Source organism: Tamandua tetradactyla, chromosome 14 (assembly GCF_023851605.1).
Source record: "Tamandua tetradactyla isolate mTamTet1 chromosome 14, mTamTet1.pri, whole genome shotgun sequence".
Lineage (NCBI taxonomy): Eukaryota > Metazoa > Chordata > Mammalia > Pilosa > Myrmecophagidae > Tamandua > Tamandua tetradactyla.
Genome location: NC_135340.1, coordinates 22,938,670 through 22,958,269, shown reverse-complemented (window position 1 = coordinate 22,958,269; position 19,600 = coordinate 22,938,670). Strand labels below are relative to the sequence as shown.

The 19,600-nt window shown below is 38.1% G+C and overlaps 1 protein-coding gene across 6 annotated transcripts in view; it reads right to left on the bottom strand.

Moving 5' to 3' along the window:
* HEATR5A (HEAT repeat containing 5A) overlaps positions 1–19,600 on the bottom strand; it is a 216,380-nt gene that overhangs the window by 106,513 nt on the left and 90,267 nt on the right. For all 6 annotated transcript variants that reach the window (XR_013162228.1, XM_077127002.1, XM_077127001.1 and 3 more), the window contains exon 14: positions 1,222–1,331. Coding sequence is in view for 5 of the 6 variants with exons in the window: in XM_077127002.1 (XP_076983117.1) it covers positions 1,222–1,331 (110 nt within the window). In the remaining variant the exon portion in view is untranslated. The remainder of the gene's footprint in view (positions 1–1,221; positions 1,332–19,600) is intronic.

Sequence of the window (19,600 nt, the reverse complement as noted above, 5' to 3'; positions counted from 1 at the left end):
TTACAGATAGCAACATGTAAAAATATTAATTAATTAATTAAATGTTTACAGACAGAGGTCTATATAAAAAATTTCTGGACCATCTACACCCTGGAATTCTATTCAGCCATTTAAACTATGAAGTTCATCTCTATATACTACTGTATGAAGATAGTGAAAAAAGCAAGGTGCAAAATGGTGTGCATATCATATAATGCGAAAAAATTAAAACAAAGTACATTTATTATACATGGTAAGAGAAGCCTACCACCTTTTTTCACTGCACCCACAGGACAGTGTGAATGGTGATTAGCTTTGAGAAAGATCAGAAAATAGGAAAGTAAAGAAGACTTTTAATTGTTTAGCTTCCTAAAATATTGGACAGTATGTCATGAGTGTACATTTGTATTACATTTTTAAAAAGATTTTTATTGTGAAATATAATATATATATATATACAAAAAAAGAAAAAAGCAATAATTTTCAAAGTACATTTTAACAAATAGTTATAGAACAGATTTTAAAGTTTGGTATGGGTTACCATTCCACATTTTCAGGTTTTTCCTTCTAGCTTCTCCAAAACACTGGAAGCTAAAAAAAATATCATTATAGTGATTCAGCAGTCATATTTGTTAACTAAATCTTATCTTCTCTGTTATAACTCTCCTTACAATTATATTTTAAATTTTCTAGATATATTTTAAGACAAATTTTAAACGAGGGGGCAAGTCTATCTTACCAACTGCAGTGTTCTAGTAACCCAAAGTCACCTTTCAGTCTCTTAAGTGTGAAAATTACATTATAAACATTATATAATAAATTAAAACCTGATAGTTCAATATTAAACTCCAATCTAGGTGTATAAAGAACAGAATAATCACTCTAGAAGGAAACTAGGGATGGCCAAACTTCTAGTAGATCTGCATTATATATTTTACACAAAAACCCTGGAGTAGAATCAAGTTTCTGTGATTCACTATCTCCTTAACACAGTAAAGAGTTTTTCCCCAGAAAAGAGTAGAAAGCAAGACATGAAGTAGTAGGGGTTTTATTTTAAAATTTATTTCATTCACTATAAAATTGTGAACACATGGATTAAGTAAAAATGCTAGCCCTCCTAGAAACAAGTCAATAAGTAACTGCCATATGATTAATTCATTAAGTAAGTATTCATAGAGCGACTGTATTTTCCAGGCACTGTATTAGCCAAAACAGTTAAACATTTTGGTCTAACGTACCTACCTTCATAGGTTTCAGGAGGCAATAAAATCAATAGCTCATAAAGTCTTTGTCTATAAACTATTGATGGTGTTTTCAAAGGACTTCCATATATTTTTAATATTGAAGAAAGTCTTAAAATAAAAGAAAAAGTAAATCTTAAGTATGTAAGTTATGTAACAATGTACAAATATTGACAGGATGACATACATACAAATTAGCTATACACATAACCAGTGAACATTCAGGCTGCTTCATATTGTATTTTATTTTTAAATAAAGTGTGATTATAAGGTGTAAAAGATTACCAGAGCCAAACATGGAAAGCATTCTGCTAACTTTTCTATCACACTTCATATAATAAAACTATATATTTAGCTGAGATCCAGCCTAGATTTAGTACCATGAACACTTTACTTAGGAAACAAAACTCTTACTAAATCCCCAAATTTACTGCATTTATAAAACAACACACAAACACACACAAAAAGGAAAACAAATACCTAGAGAAAAAAAACAAGCATTTATTAGAAACCTGAATGCCACCACCAAAAAAGAATGAATCCTCAAAATCTGCAAAAAATATAAAACATGCAAATTCTCTTTTACTGAAGCACAGGTTAATCCAATGGTTTTCCAAAAATTCCATTTACAAAGTCCTTTATGTCCTCTTTTCTTCACTCTCTCTTTTACTTCCATATAGTCCTTCCCTTACATTCACCATCAATACTAGTATTATAGCATCATTTTAATGATGTCCATTCATTAAAGAAATATTTACTGAAGATGTACTTTTTGCAAAGAGCATCATGCTAGGTGATCAGCTGGGCTGTGGCATTCACCTCTTTTAGCAATAAATAAATTCAATGGAATTACTTTTATCCTGCCATTGGAATAAATTCTCCCCACTATAAGTGCACGAGGCTTCCAGATTCCCTAAGAAATTTTGGCAATTTTTAGTCAATTGTATTTTTTAGAAAACAATATTACTTGTGATTTCTAATTTCTAGAAGATGAAAGTGCTACTGACTAGACATTTTATTTAAAAAGAAAAGTTAAATCCCTTTATACCTTTCACTTTGATAAACATAGTATAGAAAACATTTATAAAATTTGAGTAGAATTTTTTATTGATGGAAGTTAAGGGTAAATCCATATCATTGTGATTTTCTAAAATCAGATTAGAAAATTAAAATTAACATGTAAAAACTATTTCATTCATATTGACATGATGTCCAGAAATTACAAATTATATATTTTAAATCTTGCAACATTGGGGAAGATGGCTGAATAGAGAAAGTAGCTCAAAGTTAACCGTTTTCAAAGTTAAAGTCAGAGAAGGAACAGGACGGCAACTGAGGCAGCACCTCAGGAGTGCAGCAGACATGGGAGACCCTTCTGCACCACATACAGCAACCCTGGTCGCAGAGGCCGAGGAACTGAGAAGCAGAAAGCTGGAGCGTGGCACAGAGGCGTAGAGCCTGCGGGAGGGCATGGACAGGAGCCTGGGACTAGGAAATAAGCCAGGCTGCATTCCTTGGGAGCACTACCCTCAACAACACAGCCCAGGGACTGGCGACTCGCCTCACACCCTACACACCCGAACCCCATCACCACTCCTATTCCCTGTGCTCCAGTGTGCCCCCACCCCACCAGACCCCAGTGCACATACCTGTCCACCACCCCCACTCCAACTACAGCTCAACCCACCTCGTGCACACCTCTCCAGAGCACTACCTCCCCATCCCTGTTCTCACAGGCTGCTGCCAGCGTATAAAGGCTGCAGGCACTAACCTCCATTTCCAGCTGCCTCCACCCCCCTGCCCATAGAGCTGCACAGCATCAACCTGGACCCTTGAGCACTACGCATCAGTTTACGGCACTCATAGGCCCACGCATGAGCACGGGCCCCCAATCACATCATTCAGCTCTGGGATCCACACTTTACAGCCTTAGAACTGTGCAAGCACACAGTCCTCAGCCACACCTTCCAACTCTGAGAAAGTGCTGACCTGTGCAGCCAGGTCATATCTACCACCAATCCATGAAGGCATAATGAAGATCTACTATCACACCTCTACGCATGAGCACAAACGGCTCCGTGCCTTAGACCAGTGCACACCAGAGATATGCTGGTTCATGCGCACAGCAACATCCTTCTTGGCCGTTGGGCACAATGTTCACAATCATCAGCTTAACATACCCAAGCTGCAACTATACCTGACCTGAAACAAATCACTGGACTGAGCACCCCATCCCATACCCTGCTCCCTGCTGTACAACCATCCTGCAAACACAAAGCCTTAGACTACTGAAAGAAATCAACTCTCAAAGTAAATCAATCAAGATATTTACATGCCATGAAGACAGCAGAAGATCACTAAGCATATCACAATGTAGAGAGATATAGTCCTGCCTAATCCCCAAATTAAAACACTAGGAGACACAGATGTTGGAACAACTAATGAAAGATGTTCATACAACTCTACTTAATAACATAAGTGGGATAGCAAATGGCATATAGGAGATCAAGAAGACAATAGAAGAGCATAAAGAGGAATTTGAAAGAATAAATAGAAAAATAGTGGCTATCACAGAGATTAAAGACTATACTGACCAAATAAAAAATATATTAGAGGCACATAACATCAGACTTGATGAGACAGAAGAAAGAATAAGTGATATACAGAGGACAGAATAGTTGACTTCGAAAACTCAAAACAGCAAATGGCAAGAAAGATAGAAAAAACAGAACTGGATTTCAGGGAAAGATAAAACAAAGAGTGCAAATATAAGAATCATTGGTGTCCCAGAAGAAGAGAAGAGTAAAGGGCTAGGAAGAGTAGTTGAGGATATAAAGGGGAAAAACTTCCCAATCCTCATAAAGGACATAAATATACAAGTCAAAGAAGCCCAATGAACTCCAAACAGAATAAATACAAATAGGCGTTCCCCAAGGCACATACTAATCAGTCTGTCAAATGTTGAAGAGAAGTAGAAAATCCTGAAAGTGGCAAGAGAAAAATAATCTACTACATAGAAGGGAAACCAAATAAGACTGTGTTCAGACTACTCAACTAGCACTCTAGAGGGGAGAAGGCAGTGGTATGATATAACCAAGATCCTGAAAGACAAAGACTTCCAGCAAAGAATTCTGTACCCAGCCAAACTGTCCTTCAAAACTGAGGGAGAAATTAAAGTTTTCACAGACAAAGAAGCCCTGAAAGAATCTGTCAACAAGAGACCAGCCCTACAAGAAATACTAAAGTTCTGTTGGCTGAAAAATAAAGTCAGGAGACAGAGGTCTAGAGGAGGGGACAGAATTGAAGAGTACTACTAAGGGTAATTCCAAGAATACAAACAGGAAGACAGAAAAGAATATATAGATCTGACAAATAAAATAAAAAAATAAGATATTGGATTCAAGAAACGCCTTTTCAGTAATAACTTTGAAAGTTAACGGACTAAACTTACCAATTAAAGATATAGATTGGCAGAATGGATTAAGAAACATAATCCAGCTATATGCTATTTATAAGAGACTCATCTTAGACACAAGGATACAAATAGAATGAAAGGGAAAGGATGGAAAAAGATTTTCCACGTAAGTCATAACCAAAAGAAAGCAGGAGTAGCTACATGAATATCAGACAAAATAGACTTCAAATGTAAAGACATCATAAGAGACAAAGAAAGACACTATATACTAATTAAAAGGTCCATTCACCAAGAAGATATAACAATCATCACACTTCCGGGTCAAGATGGCGGTTTAACAATGTGCGCATTTTAGTTCGTCCTCCTGAACTACTACTAAATAACCAGAAACAGTACAGAACAGCTCCTGGGGCCATGTCAGTGACCAGACACACAGCGTACCCCAGTCTGGACCAGCTGGACCGGCTGTGAGTAAACCCCAGAACTGTGAGTTCCCAAAGCTGCAGCAGCCAGCGCCCCTCTCCCACAGGCCACTTCCCAGAGGGGAAAGGAAAGGACTTTACTAGCAGCAGGGACTGGGCACAATCAAACGCCAATTGTGGAACTAATTAACAAATTCTGACTACAAAAATTAGGCCCCCAGCTTAGGTGAACCTGATCAAAGTAGAGGTTGCTCATTTTTGCCCCAGTGCCAAGGGGGCAGGGCTGATGGAAAAAGGGGGAAAAAAAAAAGAAGGAAACAGAGGTTTCTGTGGCTATGTATCTACAGAGACTTGACTGCCTCTGGATACAGCGCTAGGACTTTTCAGGCTGGAACTGCCCCAGGCATAGGCAGAAGTGAGCTCTTTTGGGGGCTTATCTGGAGCCTGTGCCTTCCCCAGGGGAGGGGTGAAGTCCACCCAGATGGAATCCCTCCATCAAGGAATTCAGACCCCAGGGCTTGGTAATCTGAAGCCATTAAAACCAGCCTACAACCTCTCCTCTGTCCCCATCACGCCCCCATCAGGGAGAGTCTGCCAAAGTTAAAGGTACTGCATCATATTATGCTGGTGGGACCTGCAGTCAGACAAGTGCCACATACTGGGCAGGATAAGAAAAACAGAGTCCAGAGACTTCACAGGAAAGTCTTTCAACCTGCTGGGTCTCACCCTCAGGGAAAACTGACGCAGGTGACTCTTTCCTCCTGATAGGAGGCCAGTATGGTCTGGGAAAATCTGGCTGGGGTATATAATATCTAAGTAGACCCTCCTAAGTGTGTGTGTGTGGGAAAGGCACCACACAAGCAGGGCAAGAAACAAAACAGGCAGGCCACGGTGGCTCAGCAGGTAAGAGTGCTTGCCTGCCATGCCCGAGGACCCGGGTTCGATTCCCGGTGCCTGCCCATGTAAAAAATAAAAATTAAAATTAAAAAGAAACAAGAAAACAAGAAGTGAAAAATTCTCCTCTGTTAAACAAAACTTAAGCTAAAGGTCCAGATAAAGCTGAACGGAATGTCAAAGAACAGATAGACAACAAATTCATCCAGCAAGAAAACCCTAGATAAAAGAAGTGAAAGCAATCTCCAGAATAAACTAATTAAGGTAATTAAATGCCTAGATGCCAGCAAAAAATAACAAATCACACTAGGAAAATTGAAGATATGGCCCAGTCAAAGGAACAAACCAACAATTCAAATGACATACAGGAGCTGAAACAATTAATTCAGAATGTACAAACAGACATGGAAAACCTCATCAAAAACCAAATCAATGAATTGAGGGAGGATATAAAGAAGGCAAGGAAAGAACAAAAAGAAGGAACTGAAACTCTGAAAAAACAAATCACAGAACTTATGGGAATGAAAGACACAGTAGAAGAGATGAAAAAAAAAAACAATGGAAACCTACAATGGTAGATTTCGAGAGACAGAACATAGGATTTCTGCACTGGAAGATGGAACACCTGAAATCCGACAACAAACAGAAACTATAGGGAAAAAAATGGAAAAATATGAGCAGGGACTCAGGGAACTGAAAGACAATATGAAGCGCACGAGTATACGTGTTGTGGGTGTCCCAGAAGAAGAAGAGAAGGGAAAATGAGCAAAAAAACTAATGGAGGAAATTATCACTGAAAATTTCCCAACTCTTATGAAAGACTTAAAATTACAGATCCAAGAAGTGCAGCATACCCGAAAGAGAATAGATCCAAATAGACATACTCCAAGATATTTAATAATCAGAATGTTAGAGGTCAAAGAGAAAGAGAGGATCTTGAAAGCAGCAAGAGAAAAGCAATCTATCACATACAAGGAAGTCCAATAAGACTATGCGCAGATCTCTCAGCAGAAACCATGGAGGTGAGAAGACAGTAGGATAATATATTTAAATTATTAAAAGAGAAACACTGCTAACCAAGAATTCTATATCCAGCAAAATTGCCCTTCAAAAATGAAGGAGAAATTAAAACATTTTCGGACAAAAAATCACTGAGAGAGTTTGTGATCAAGAGACCAGCTCTGCAAGTAATACTAAAGGGAACACTAGAGACAGACATGAAGACAGGAGAGAGGTGTGGAGAAGGATGCAGAAAGGAAGACTATGAGTAAAGGTAAAAAGAAGGAAAATTAGATATGACATATAAAATCCAGAAGGCAAAATAATAGAAGAAAGTACTACCCATGCAGTAATAACACTGAATGTTAATGGATTAAACTCTCCAATCAAAAGACATAGTCTGGCAGAATGGATTAAAAAACAGGACCCATCTATATGCTGTCTCTACTCAAAGGACACGAGGCCACAGATTGTGCAACAGGACTGAATATATAAACTCAGAAATGGACAGCACAATATTACCTAACTGTCATACAATTATGTTAAAACACTGAATGAAGCTGCATATGAGAATGATACAGGGAGGAGTGCTGGGGCATAAATGAAATCACAAAGAAAGATAGACGATAAAGACTGAGATGGTGTAATCTAGGAATGCCTAGAGTGTATAATGATAGTGACTAAATGTACAAATTCAAAAAATGTTTTTGCATGAGGAAGAACAAAAGAATGTCATTACTGCAGTATGCTGAAAATAGATGGTACTTAATATTTTAAAATTTCAACTAAGGTGTGAGACTAAAGCAAAAAATGTTTATTTGGTACAAATCTATACTTTGACTAGTGCATCTCCTAATATAACTTATGTAGATAGTTGATTGAACACCTTCAGTACATGGAAGTTTGTATAGGACATGAGATTTTGTTGGTTTGTCCAGGTGATGCCCTGATGAATCCCAGAGTGATTTGATCAGTGAGTGGAAAAGTATTTGCAAAGTCCCCTTCGGGGAATGGTGAGAACAGGGAAAAACTCAACTTCCCCAAGTTGAATTCTTGATATTCTCATAAGCAGTGTGGACAACCAAAGCTATAGGCTGAGCCCCCAGTCTTGGGGGTTGTTCATATGAAACTTAACCCCACAGGGGATAGGTCAAGCCTACTTAAAATTAAGCCTAAGAGCCACCCCCAAGAGAACCTCTTTTGTTGCTCAGATGGGGCCTCTCTCTCCAGCCAACATAGCAAGCAGACTCACCACCCTCCCCCTGTCTACGTGGGACATGACTCCCAGGGGTGTGGATCTTCCTGGCAGCATGGGACAGAAATCCCAGAATGAGCTGAGATTCAGCATCAAGGGATTGAGAAAAACTCTAGAATGAGCTGAGACTCAGCATCAAGGGATTGAGAAAACCTTCTCGACCAAAAGGGGTAAGAGTGAAATGAGACAAAGTGTCAATGGCTGAGAGATTCCAAACAGAGTCAAGAGGTTATCCTGGAAGTTATTCTTATGCATTAAGTAGGTATCACCTTGTTAACCAAGATGTAATGGAGAGGCTGGAGGGAACTGCCTGAAAATGTAGAGCTGTGTTCCAGTAGCCATGTTTCTTGATGATGACTGTATAATGATGCAGCTTTCACAATGTGACTGTGTGATTGTGAAAACCTTGTGTCTGATGCTCCTTTTATCTACCTTGTCAACAGATGAGAGGAACATATGGAATAAAAATAAACAATGGGGGAACAAATGTTAAAATAGATTTAGTTTGAAATGCTAGTGAACAATGAAAGGGATCAGTAAGGGGTATGGCATAGAAAATTTTTTTTTCTGTTCGTTATATTTTTCTGTTGTCTATTTCTTTTTCTGAATTGATGCTAATGTTCTGGGAAATGATCATGATGATGAATATGCAATTATGTGATGATATTGTGAATTGCTGAGTGTATGTGTTGGGAATGTTTGTGTTTCTTGTAATTTTTTTTAATTAACAAAAAATTAAAGAAAAAAAAGATATAACAATCATAAATGTTTATGCTCAGAATCAAGGAGCTCCAAAGTATATAAGACAGACATTGGCAAAACTGAAAGGAGTGATAGATGTTTCAACAATAATAGTAGACGATGTCAATACACCACTCTCTTCTATAGATAGAACAACTAGACAGAAGATCTACAAGGAAATAGAGAAGTTAAATAACTTGATAAATGAATTAGACCTAACAGTCATATATAGGCCTTGCACATCAAAGCACAAGGATATACATTCTTCTCTAGTGCTCATGGAACATTCTCCAGGACAGATAGTATGCTGGAGTACAAAACAGGTGTTTAAAAATTTAAAAACACTGAAATTACTCAAAGCACTTTCTCTGATCACAATGGGATGAAGCTGGATCTCAATAACCACCAAAGAATGAGAACATTCACAAATATATGGAGATTAAATAACACACTTTCAAATAAGCAGTGGGTCAAAGAAGAAATTCCTAGAGAAATCAGTAGCTACCTGGAAAAGAATGAAAATGAGAACGCAACCTATTAGAATTTATGGAATGTTGCAAAGGCTGGGCTGAGAGGGAAATTTATTTCCCTAAATACCTATATTTAAAAACAAGAGTAGAAATCGAGGACATAACAGCACACCTGGAGGAAATTGAGAAAGAACAGCAAACTAACCCAAAGCAAATACAAGTAGAGAAATAACAAAGATTAAAGCAGAGATAAATGAAGAGAACAAAATAAATGAGGAGAACAAAAGAACAACAGAAAGAATCAATAAAACCAAAAGTTGGTTCTTTAAGAAAATCAATAAAATTGATGGGCCACCAGCAAGACTGACAAAGAAAAAAAAAAAGAGGATGCAAATAAACAAAATCAGAAATGAGAAGGGGTGTGTTACCACTCACCCTGAAGAAATAAAACAAATAAAAGGATACTATGAACAACTATACGCCAACAAATCAGACAACTTAGAGGAAATGAACAAACTGTTGGAGACACACAAACAAGCTACACTGACTCAGGACGAAATAGAAGATCTCAACAAATCAATCACAAGTAAAGAGATTCCATCAGTCATCAAAAATCTTCCTAGAAAGAAAAGTCCAGGGCCAGATGGCTTCATAGGGGAATTTTATCAAACACTCCAGTAAGAACTAACACCAATCCTGCTCAAAATTGTACAAAAATCGAGGAAAAAGGAACACTGCCTAACTCATTTTATGAAGCTAATATCATTTTAGTACCCAAACCTGGTAAAGATGCTATATGAAAAGAAAACTACAGGCCAATCTCCCTAATGAACATGGATGCAAAAATTCTCAATAAAATATTAGCAAATCTAATCCAAGAACATATTAAAAGATTTATACACCATAATCAAGTGGGGTTTATACCAGGAATGCAAGGATGGTTCAACACAAGAAAATCAATGAATGGAGTACAGCACATTAACAAATCAAAAGGGAAAAATCAAATGATCATCTCTATTGACACTGAAAAATCATTTGACAAAATTCAGCATCCTTTTCTGATAAAAACACTCCAAAAGATAGGAATCAAAGGTAACTACCTCAATATGATAAAGGGAATATATGAAAAACTGATAGCCAGCATCGTACTCAATGAAGAGAGACTGAAAGCTTTCCCCTTAAGTACAGGAACAAGACAAGGATGCCCACTGTTACCACTATTATTCAACATCGTGCTAGAAGTTCTAGCTAGAGCAATCAGGCAGGACAAAGAAATAAAAGGCATTCAAATTGGAAAGGAAGAAGTAAAACTCTTATTATTTGCAGATGATATAATACTATACTTGGAGGATCCTGAGAAATCTACAACAAAGTTACTTGAGCTAATAAATTCAGCAAGGTGGCAGGATAGCAAATTAATGTGCAAAAATCAGTAACATTTCCATACACAAGCAATGACCCAGCTGAGGTGTCAGTTAAGGAAAAAATTCCATCCAAAATAGCAAATAAAATAATCATATACTTGGGCAGGAACTTAACTAGGGCTGTAAAGAACTTGTACACAGAAAACGACATAACATTGCTAAAAGACATCAAAGGATATCTAAATAGGTGGAAAGACATTCCCTGCTCATGAATAGGAAGGCTAAATGTAGTTAAGATGTCAATTCTCCCCAAACTGATCTACAGATTCAACACAGTACCAATCAAAATTTCAACAACCTACTTTGAAGATTTGGAAAACCTAATTACTAAATCCTTCTGGAAGGGAAAGAGACCCCGAATAGCTAAAAGCACCCTGAGAAAGAAGAACAAAGTGGGAGGATTAACACTCTCTGACTTTAAAATCTATTATAAAGCCACGGGGGTCAAAACAGCATGGTACTTGCACAAAGATAGAAGCACTGACAAATGGAGCTGCATCGAGAGTTCAGAAACTGACTACCAAATCTATGGTTAACTAATTTTTGACAAGGCCCCCAAATCCTCTGAACTAGGACAAAACAGTCCTTTCAATAACTGGGCATGGAAGAATGAGTATCAATAGCCAAAAGCATAAAAGAGGACTCCTATCTTACACCCTACACAAAAATTAACTCTAAGTGGATCAAACACCTAAATATAGGAACTAGCACCATAAAGCTTCTACAAGAAAATGTAGGGAAATATCTTCAAAACCTAGTAATAGGAGGCAGCTTCTTAAACTTTACACCCAAAGCACAAGCAACAAAAGAAAAAATAAATGGGAACTCCTCAAAATCAATGCTTCTGTACTTCAAAACACTGTCAAAAAGGTGAAGAGGCAGCCAACTCAATGGGAGAAAATATTTGGAAATCACATATCAGACAAAGGTTTAATTTCCTGTATATACAAAGAAATCACACAATGCAGCAACAAAAGAAAAACAACCCAATTATAAAATGGGTTAAAGATATGAATAGGTGGTTTTCTAAAAAGCCAATACAGATAGCTCAAAAGCACATGAAGAGATGCTCATTTTTCACTGGCTATAAGGGAAATGCAGATTAAGACTACAATGAGATACCACCTTACACCTATAAGAATGGCTGCTATTAAACACAGGAAACTATAAATATTAGAGAGGATGTGGAGAAACTGGGACACTTCTTCACTGCTGGTGGGAAAGTATAATGGTGCAGCCACTGTACAGGACTGCCTGACAATTTCTTAGGAAACTAAATATCACATTGCCCTATGACCCAGCAATAGCACTACTTAGTATATACCCATCTCCATAGTGGAAATGAACAAGATCGAAAGGGGTTATATAGACCTATGCGTCCCAATGATTATCACTAGAAGTATGAATTCCTTCTTGCAAGAATTACTTCAAAGACATAATTCTTTAACAAAGAGTGTTTAAGTCTAGGTTACAGGGGGAAAAGTGCTATTGCGGACTTACGGAGAAGATGGTGGCTAAGTAAGACGCACGGGTCTTAGTTCCTCCTCCAGAACAGCTACTAGGGGAGTAGAAACGATACAGAACAGCTCCCGGAGCCACGACAGAGATCAAGAAGACAGCGTACCCCATTCTGGAACGGCTGACTGGCTGGGAGAACACACTCCGGTGAGATCGCTGAGGGGCGCGGGCTTTCCCGGGCCAGCTGGGAGATTTGGACAGGCGGTCCCCTCAAGCCGCGGCAGTTGGCGCCCCGCCCATGCGTGGCCCTCCGGACCAACTGGGAGAATTGGATCGGAGATCCCCAGGCCGCGGAGAATGGTGACCGGGGTCCCTTCCAAACACGTGGCTTCCCGTCCGGGTGGGAACGGTGCACTCTCCCGGGCCGCGGCAGCTGGCGCCCTCCTGCCACGCTTGGCGCCCTGGACTGGCTAGGAGATTCGGACGGGCGCTCTCCCGGGCTGCGGCGGCCAGCGACCCTCCCCGCGTGCGGATCGCCGGGCCGGCTGGCACTCTTCCAAGCCGCTTCGGCTACTGAACCTTCCCCACGGTGAGAGTTTTCCAAAGTTAAAGGACCCACAGCACCTTTTACTGCTGGGACCTGCAGACAAACGAGTGCCACGAGCGCCACCTACTGGGCAGGATAAGAAAAACAGAACCCAGAGATTTCACAGAAAAATCTTTCAACCTGTTGGGTCCAACACTCAGGGAAATCTGACTAAATGTCCAGATGCCAGCAGAAGATAACGGATCACACTCAGAAAATTGAAAATATGACCCAGTCAAAGGGACAAACCAATAGTTCAAATGAGATACAGGAGCTGAGACAACTAATGCTGAATATACGAGCAGAAATGGAAAACCTCTTCAAAAACCAAATCGATAAATTGAGGGAGGACATGAAGAAGACATGGGCTGAACAAAAAGAAGAAATAGAAAAACTGAAAAAACAAATCACAGAACTTATTGAAGTGAAGGATAAAGTAGAAAAGATGGAAAAAACAATGGATACCTACAATGATAGATTTAAAGAGACAGAAGATAGAATTAGTGATTTGGAGGATGGAACATCTGAATTCCAAAAAGAAACAGAAACGATAGGGAAAAGAATGGAAAAATTTGAACAGGGATCAGGGAACTGAATGACAATATGAAGTGCACAAATATACGTGTTGTGGGTGTCCCAGAAGGAGAAGAGAAGGGAAAAGGATGAGAAAAACTAATGGAAGAAATTATCACTGAAAATTTCCCAACTCTTATGAAAGACCTAAAATTACAGATACAAGAAGTGCAGCGCACCCCAAAGAGATTAAACCCAAATAGGCATTCTCCAAGAAACTTACTAGTTAGAATGTCAGAGGTCAATGAGAAAGAGAGGATCTTGAAAGCAGCAAGAGAAAAACAATCCATCACATACAAGGGAAACCCAATAAGACTATGTGTAGATTTATCAGCAGAAACCATGGAAGCTAGAAGACAGTGGGATGATATATTTAAATTACAAAAAGAGAAAAACTGCCAACCAAGAATCCTATATCCAGCAAAATTGTCCTTCAAAAATGAGGGAGAAATTAAAACATTCTCAGACAAAAAGTCACTGAGAGAATTTGTGACCAAGAGACCAGCTCTGCAAGAAATACTAAAGGGAGCACTAGAGTCAGATACAAAAAGACAGAAGAGAGAGGTATGGAGAAGAGTGTAGAAAGAAGGAAAATCAGATATGATGTACATAATACAAAAGACAAAATGGTAGAGGAAAATATTATCCAAACAGTAATAACACTAAATGTTAATGGACTGAATTCCCCAATCAAAAGACATAGACTGGCAGAATGGATTAAAAAACAGGATCCTTCTATATGCTGTCTACAGGAAACACATCTTAGACCCAAAGATAAACAAAGGTTGAAAGTGAAAGGTTGGGAAAAGATATTTCATGCAAATAACAACCAGAAAAGAGCAGGAGTGGCTATACTAATATCCAACAAATTAGACTTCAAATGTAAAACAGTTAAAAGAGACAAAGAAGGACACTATATACTAATAAAAGGAACAATTAAACAAGAAGACATAACAATCATAAATATTTACGCACCGAACCAGAATGCCCCAAAATACGTGAGGAATACACTGCAAACACTGAAAAGGGAAATAGACACATATACTATAATAGTTGGAGACTTTAATTCACCACTCTCATCAATGGACAGAACATCTAGACAGAGGATCAATAAAGAAATAGAGACTCTGAATATTACTATAAATGAGCTAGACTTAACAGACATTTATAGGACATTACATCCCACAACGGCAGGATACACCTTTTTCTCAAGTGCTCATGGATCATTCTCAAAGATAGACCATATGCTGGGTCACAAAGCAAGTCTTAACAAATTTTAAAAGATTGAAATCATACACAACACTTTCTCGGATCATAAAGGAATGAAGTTGGAAATCAATAACAGGTGGAGTGCCAGAAAATTCACAAATACGTGGAGGCTCAACAACACACTCTTAAACAACGAGTGGGTCAAAGAAGAAATTGCAAGAGAAATTAGTAAATACCTCGAGGCGAATGAAAATGAAAACACAACATATCAAAATTTATGGGACGCAGCAAAGGCAGTGCTAAGAGGGAAATTTATTGCCCTAAATGCCTATATCAGAAAAGAAGAAAAGGCAAAAATGCAGGATTTAACTGTCCACTTGGAAGAACTGGAGAAAGAACAGCAAACTAATCCCAAAGCAAGCAAAAGGAAAGAAATAACAAAGATTAGAGCAGAAATAAATGAAATTGAAAACATGAAAACAATAGAGAAAATCAATAAGGCCAGAAGTTGGTTCTATGAGAAAATCAATAAGATTGATGGGCCCTTAGCAAGATTGACAAAAAGAAGAAGAGAGAGAATGCAAATAAATAAGATCAGAAATGGAAGAGGAGACATAACTACTGACCTCATAGAAATAAAGGAGGTAATAACAGGATACTATGAACAACTTTACGCTAATAAATACAACAATTTAGAGGAAATGGACGGGTTCCTGGAAAGACATGAACAACCAACTTTGACTCAAGAAGACATAGATGACCTCAACAAACCAATCACAAGTAAAGAAATTGAATTAGTCATTCAAAACCTTCCTAAAAAGAAAAGTCCAGGACCAGACGGCTTCACATGTGAATTCTTTCAAACATTCCAGAAAGAATTAGTACCAACTCTCCTCAAACTCTTCAAAAAATCGAAGTGGGGGGAAAACTACCTAATTCTTTCTATGAAGCCAACATCACCCTCATACCAAAACCAGGCAAAGATATTACACAAAAAAAAAAAACTACAGGCCAATCTCTCTAATGAATATAGATGCAAAAATCCTCAATAAAATTCTAGCAAATCGTATCCAACAGCACATTAAAACAATTATACATCATGACCAAGTAGGATTCATCCCAGGTATGCAAGGATGGTTCAACATAAGAAAATCGATTAATGTAATACACCATATCAACAAATCAAAGCAGAAAAATCACATGATCATCTCAATTGATGCAGAGAAGGCATTTGACAAGATTCAACATCCTTTCCTGTTGAAAACACTTCAAAGGATAGGAATACAAGGGAACTTCCTTAAAATGATAGAGGGAATATATGAAAAACCCACAGCTAATATCATCCTCAATGGGGAAAAATTGAAAACTTTCCCCCTAAGATCAGGAACAAGACAAGGATGTCCACTATCACCACTATTATTCAACACTGTGCTGGAGGTTCTAGCCAGAGCAATTAGACAGGAAAAAGAAATACAAGGCATCAAAATCGGAAAGGAAGAAGTAAAACTATCACTGTTTGCAGATGATATGATACTATACGTCGAAAACCCGGAAAAATCCACAACAAAACTACCAGAGCTAATAAATGAGTACAGCAAAGTAGCAGGTTACAAGATCAACATTCAAAAATCTGTAGCATTTCTATACACTAGTAATGAACAAGCTGAGGGCAAATCAAGAAACGAATCCCATTTACAATTGCAACTAAAAGAATGAAATACCTAGGAGTAAATTTAACTAAAGAGACAAAAAACATATATAAAGAAAACTACAAAAAACTGTTAAAAGAAATCACAGAAGACCTAAATAGATGGAAGGGCATACCGTGTTCATGGATTAGAAGACTAAATATAGTTAAGATGTCAATCCTACCTAAATTGATCTACAGATTCAATGCAATACCAATCAAAATCCCAACAACTTATTTTTCAGAAATAGAAAAACCAATAAGCAAATTTATCTGGAAGGGCAGGGTGCCCCAAATTGCTAAAAACATCTTGAGGAAAAAAAACGAAGCTGGAGGTCTCACGCTGCCGGACTTTAAGGCATATTATGAAGTCACAGTGGAGAAAACAGCATGGTATTGGCATAAAGATAGATATATCGACCAATGGAATTGAATAGAGTGCTCAGATATAGACCCTCTCATCTATGGACATTTGATCTTTGATAAGGCAGTCAAGCCAACTCACCTGGGACAGAGCAGTCTCTTCAATAAATGGTGCCTAGAGAACTGGATATCCATATGCAAAAGAATGAAAGAAGACCCATCTCTCACACCCTATACAAAAGTTAACTCAAAATGGATCAAAGATCTAAACATTAGGTCTAAGACCATAAAACAGTTAGAGGAAAATGTTGGGAGATATCTTATGGATCTTACAACTGGAGGCGGTTTTACGGACCTTAAACCTAAAGCAAGAGCACTGAAGAAGGAAATAAATAAATGGGAGCTCCTCAAAATTAAACACTTTGGTGCAAAAAAAAAAGTGCTATTGCATGCTGTGAGCTATGTTGAAAAGGAAACCATCAGCACAACCACAGCAACAGCAGAGGTAAATGAGGGGAGGGACAAGAGTTAAGAGGAGGTTTGGATTTCCTATTTGGTGAGGGTATGTTTATTGGTTTTCTTTCTCTTGGTAACAATGAAATTATCTAAAATTGAGAATGTTGATGGACTGTGGACTTTGGGTCCTATACATGATGCTCAATGAATGCAGGTGGCTGAAGGATGCACTGACGGAGAAGTAGATCGGTGAACAATGGTGTATACTCATGAACGAGAGTTTGTCGCTACAAAAAGGAAAAAAGTTATGAGACATCCAAAGATGTGAATGAACATGTGGGACATTTGGTGAAACAAAATAAGCCAGACAAAAGAACAATGGTATGGTCACCTTTAGAAAATGCTTATAAGAAAATAGGGGCCTAGATTGTAAGCTTTCAGAGCAGACACATTAAGTCCGGAGTGGTGGTTAGTATTTCTGGATTTTGAGAGGCTGTTTTATATATATATAACCTGATATGTAGAGATAAGAATGAAGCTGAACAGGTTGGGGTTAAATTCAGAACATAGGGGTAAGGAAGACAGTGCCTAAATTTTAGAACTACGCCACACTCTTTGAGACCAATGGAAGAAAAATTTATTTTGGTCTGGAATTGAAATTTTCGGTAGTGTATAATCTAATTCAACCTATCTGTACAGCTCATTTGAATAACTGAAACACAGGAAGCACAGAATAAGAACGAAGTCCTTTAATCCTGTATAGATTATTATAATGCCTAGATACATCCTAAAGTATATTAAGCAGACAATCAAAAAGTATTGCCAAAGTCCCCTGATGGATGGGAGAGAGAAGATGGTATTAAACCTTACCATCAGGGAATCCCCTGATACTGTGTCAAACTTAGGGACACCCAAATCAATAGGCCATGTCCTCGATTATGAGGCTCACTCTTGTGAAGCTTATGTAGGTAGGAGAAAAGCTTAGACTACCTGTAGGCATGTCTAACAGTTACTTGTGAAGGACCTCTTGTTGCTCAGATGTGGTCTCAGTCTCCCTAAGCCCAACTTTGCAGATGAAATCAGTGCCTCCCCCTACATGGGACATGACATCAAGGGGTGAAAATCATCCCTGACTCCCAAGGATGAAACTAGACCTGGCACCGTGGGATCAACAATTCCATCCTCAACAAAAGAGGGAAAAGAAGTGTAATTAATAAAGTACAAGTGGTAGAGAGAGTTCAAAGAGTCAAGAGGCTACTCTGGAGGTTGCTCTTCTGCAAGCTTCAGTTAGACCTTGCTACCTATCATAACCTGCCAACCCCCAACCAGGACTATTCCAGCCAATCCTAAAGAACACCTAGGGCAATATATAAGATTCCACAAGGGTTCCAAGCACTAGAGTAACTTTCCAGAAACCTACAAACTCCAGATGGGTTCCTGGTCCAGAGAAGTCCTGAAACCTAGTCCAGCCTCTCCAGAACATCAAATAGTTCCATCTCCCTACACCATATTAGTGACAGACCCTTCCAATATGAAAAATTTAGAATTGCCATAGCCCAAACACCTCTAAAGAGATGGAAAGATCACAGGTGATGGTGGAGTTATACAGAGATAGAGGATTTAACAAATGAATATGAATGCTGAATCATTAAACTGATATCCCTTTTAGTCTCCAGTACTTTAGAGCAGCTAGAAGTGAAAAACCTAAAATTGTGAAATTGTAACCCATGTCAAAGTCTGAAATCTGTACTACAACTAATTGTGGTGCTGTGCTTTGAAATTCATAGCTTTTTTGTATATATGTCATTTTTCACAAAAAAAAAGAAGGGAAAAAAGTAGATTGTGGTGATAAAAAAATATTTATGCTCTCTAGCCTCCTACATTCTGGAGCAGCCAGAAGTAAAAATATGAGAGGATCATATGGTAGCCCATGACAAATTCTGGGATCTGTCCTGTAACTACTTGTTGAAGAGTGCTCTGAAAACTATTCCTTTTTTATTTCGTTCCATTGTATACATGTTATTGTATACAATAAAAAAAGTTAAAAAAAATTCCTGCAACATATATCTCATTTCAACATAAAGCTTAGTTCAGAGGGGTAAGTGTGTCTGCATTTAAAAAAAGTAACATAAATAGAACAAAATAAGAACTTAAGAAAGAACCATATTAGGTAGTATAGGCGAGTAAAACATTCCTAGAGCCTTCTTTTGCAGGGCAAATTAGAGTCTCTGAGTGGTCTTCCTGCTATAATATACCAACATCCTGGATAAAAGATAATTTGCATTGCCTGGCTTGCAAAAAGGGAATTTTTTCAAGGCTAAGTTCTTCCTGTTAAAATAAAAACCAACAAAACAAACAAAAATACGAACCAAAACACAAGCTGAAATAAGAGTGAGAACACAAATATTAACACAGACACAAGGACCTG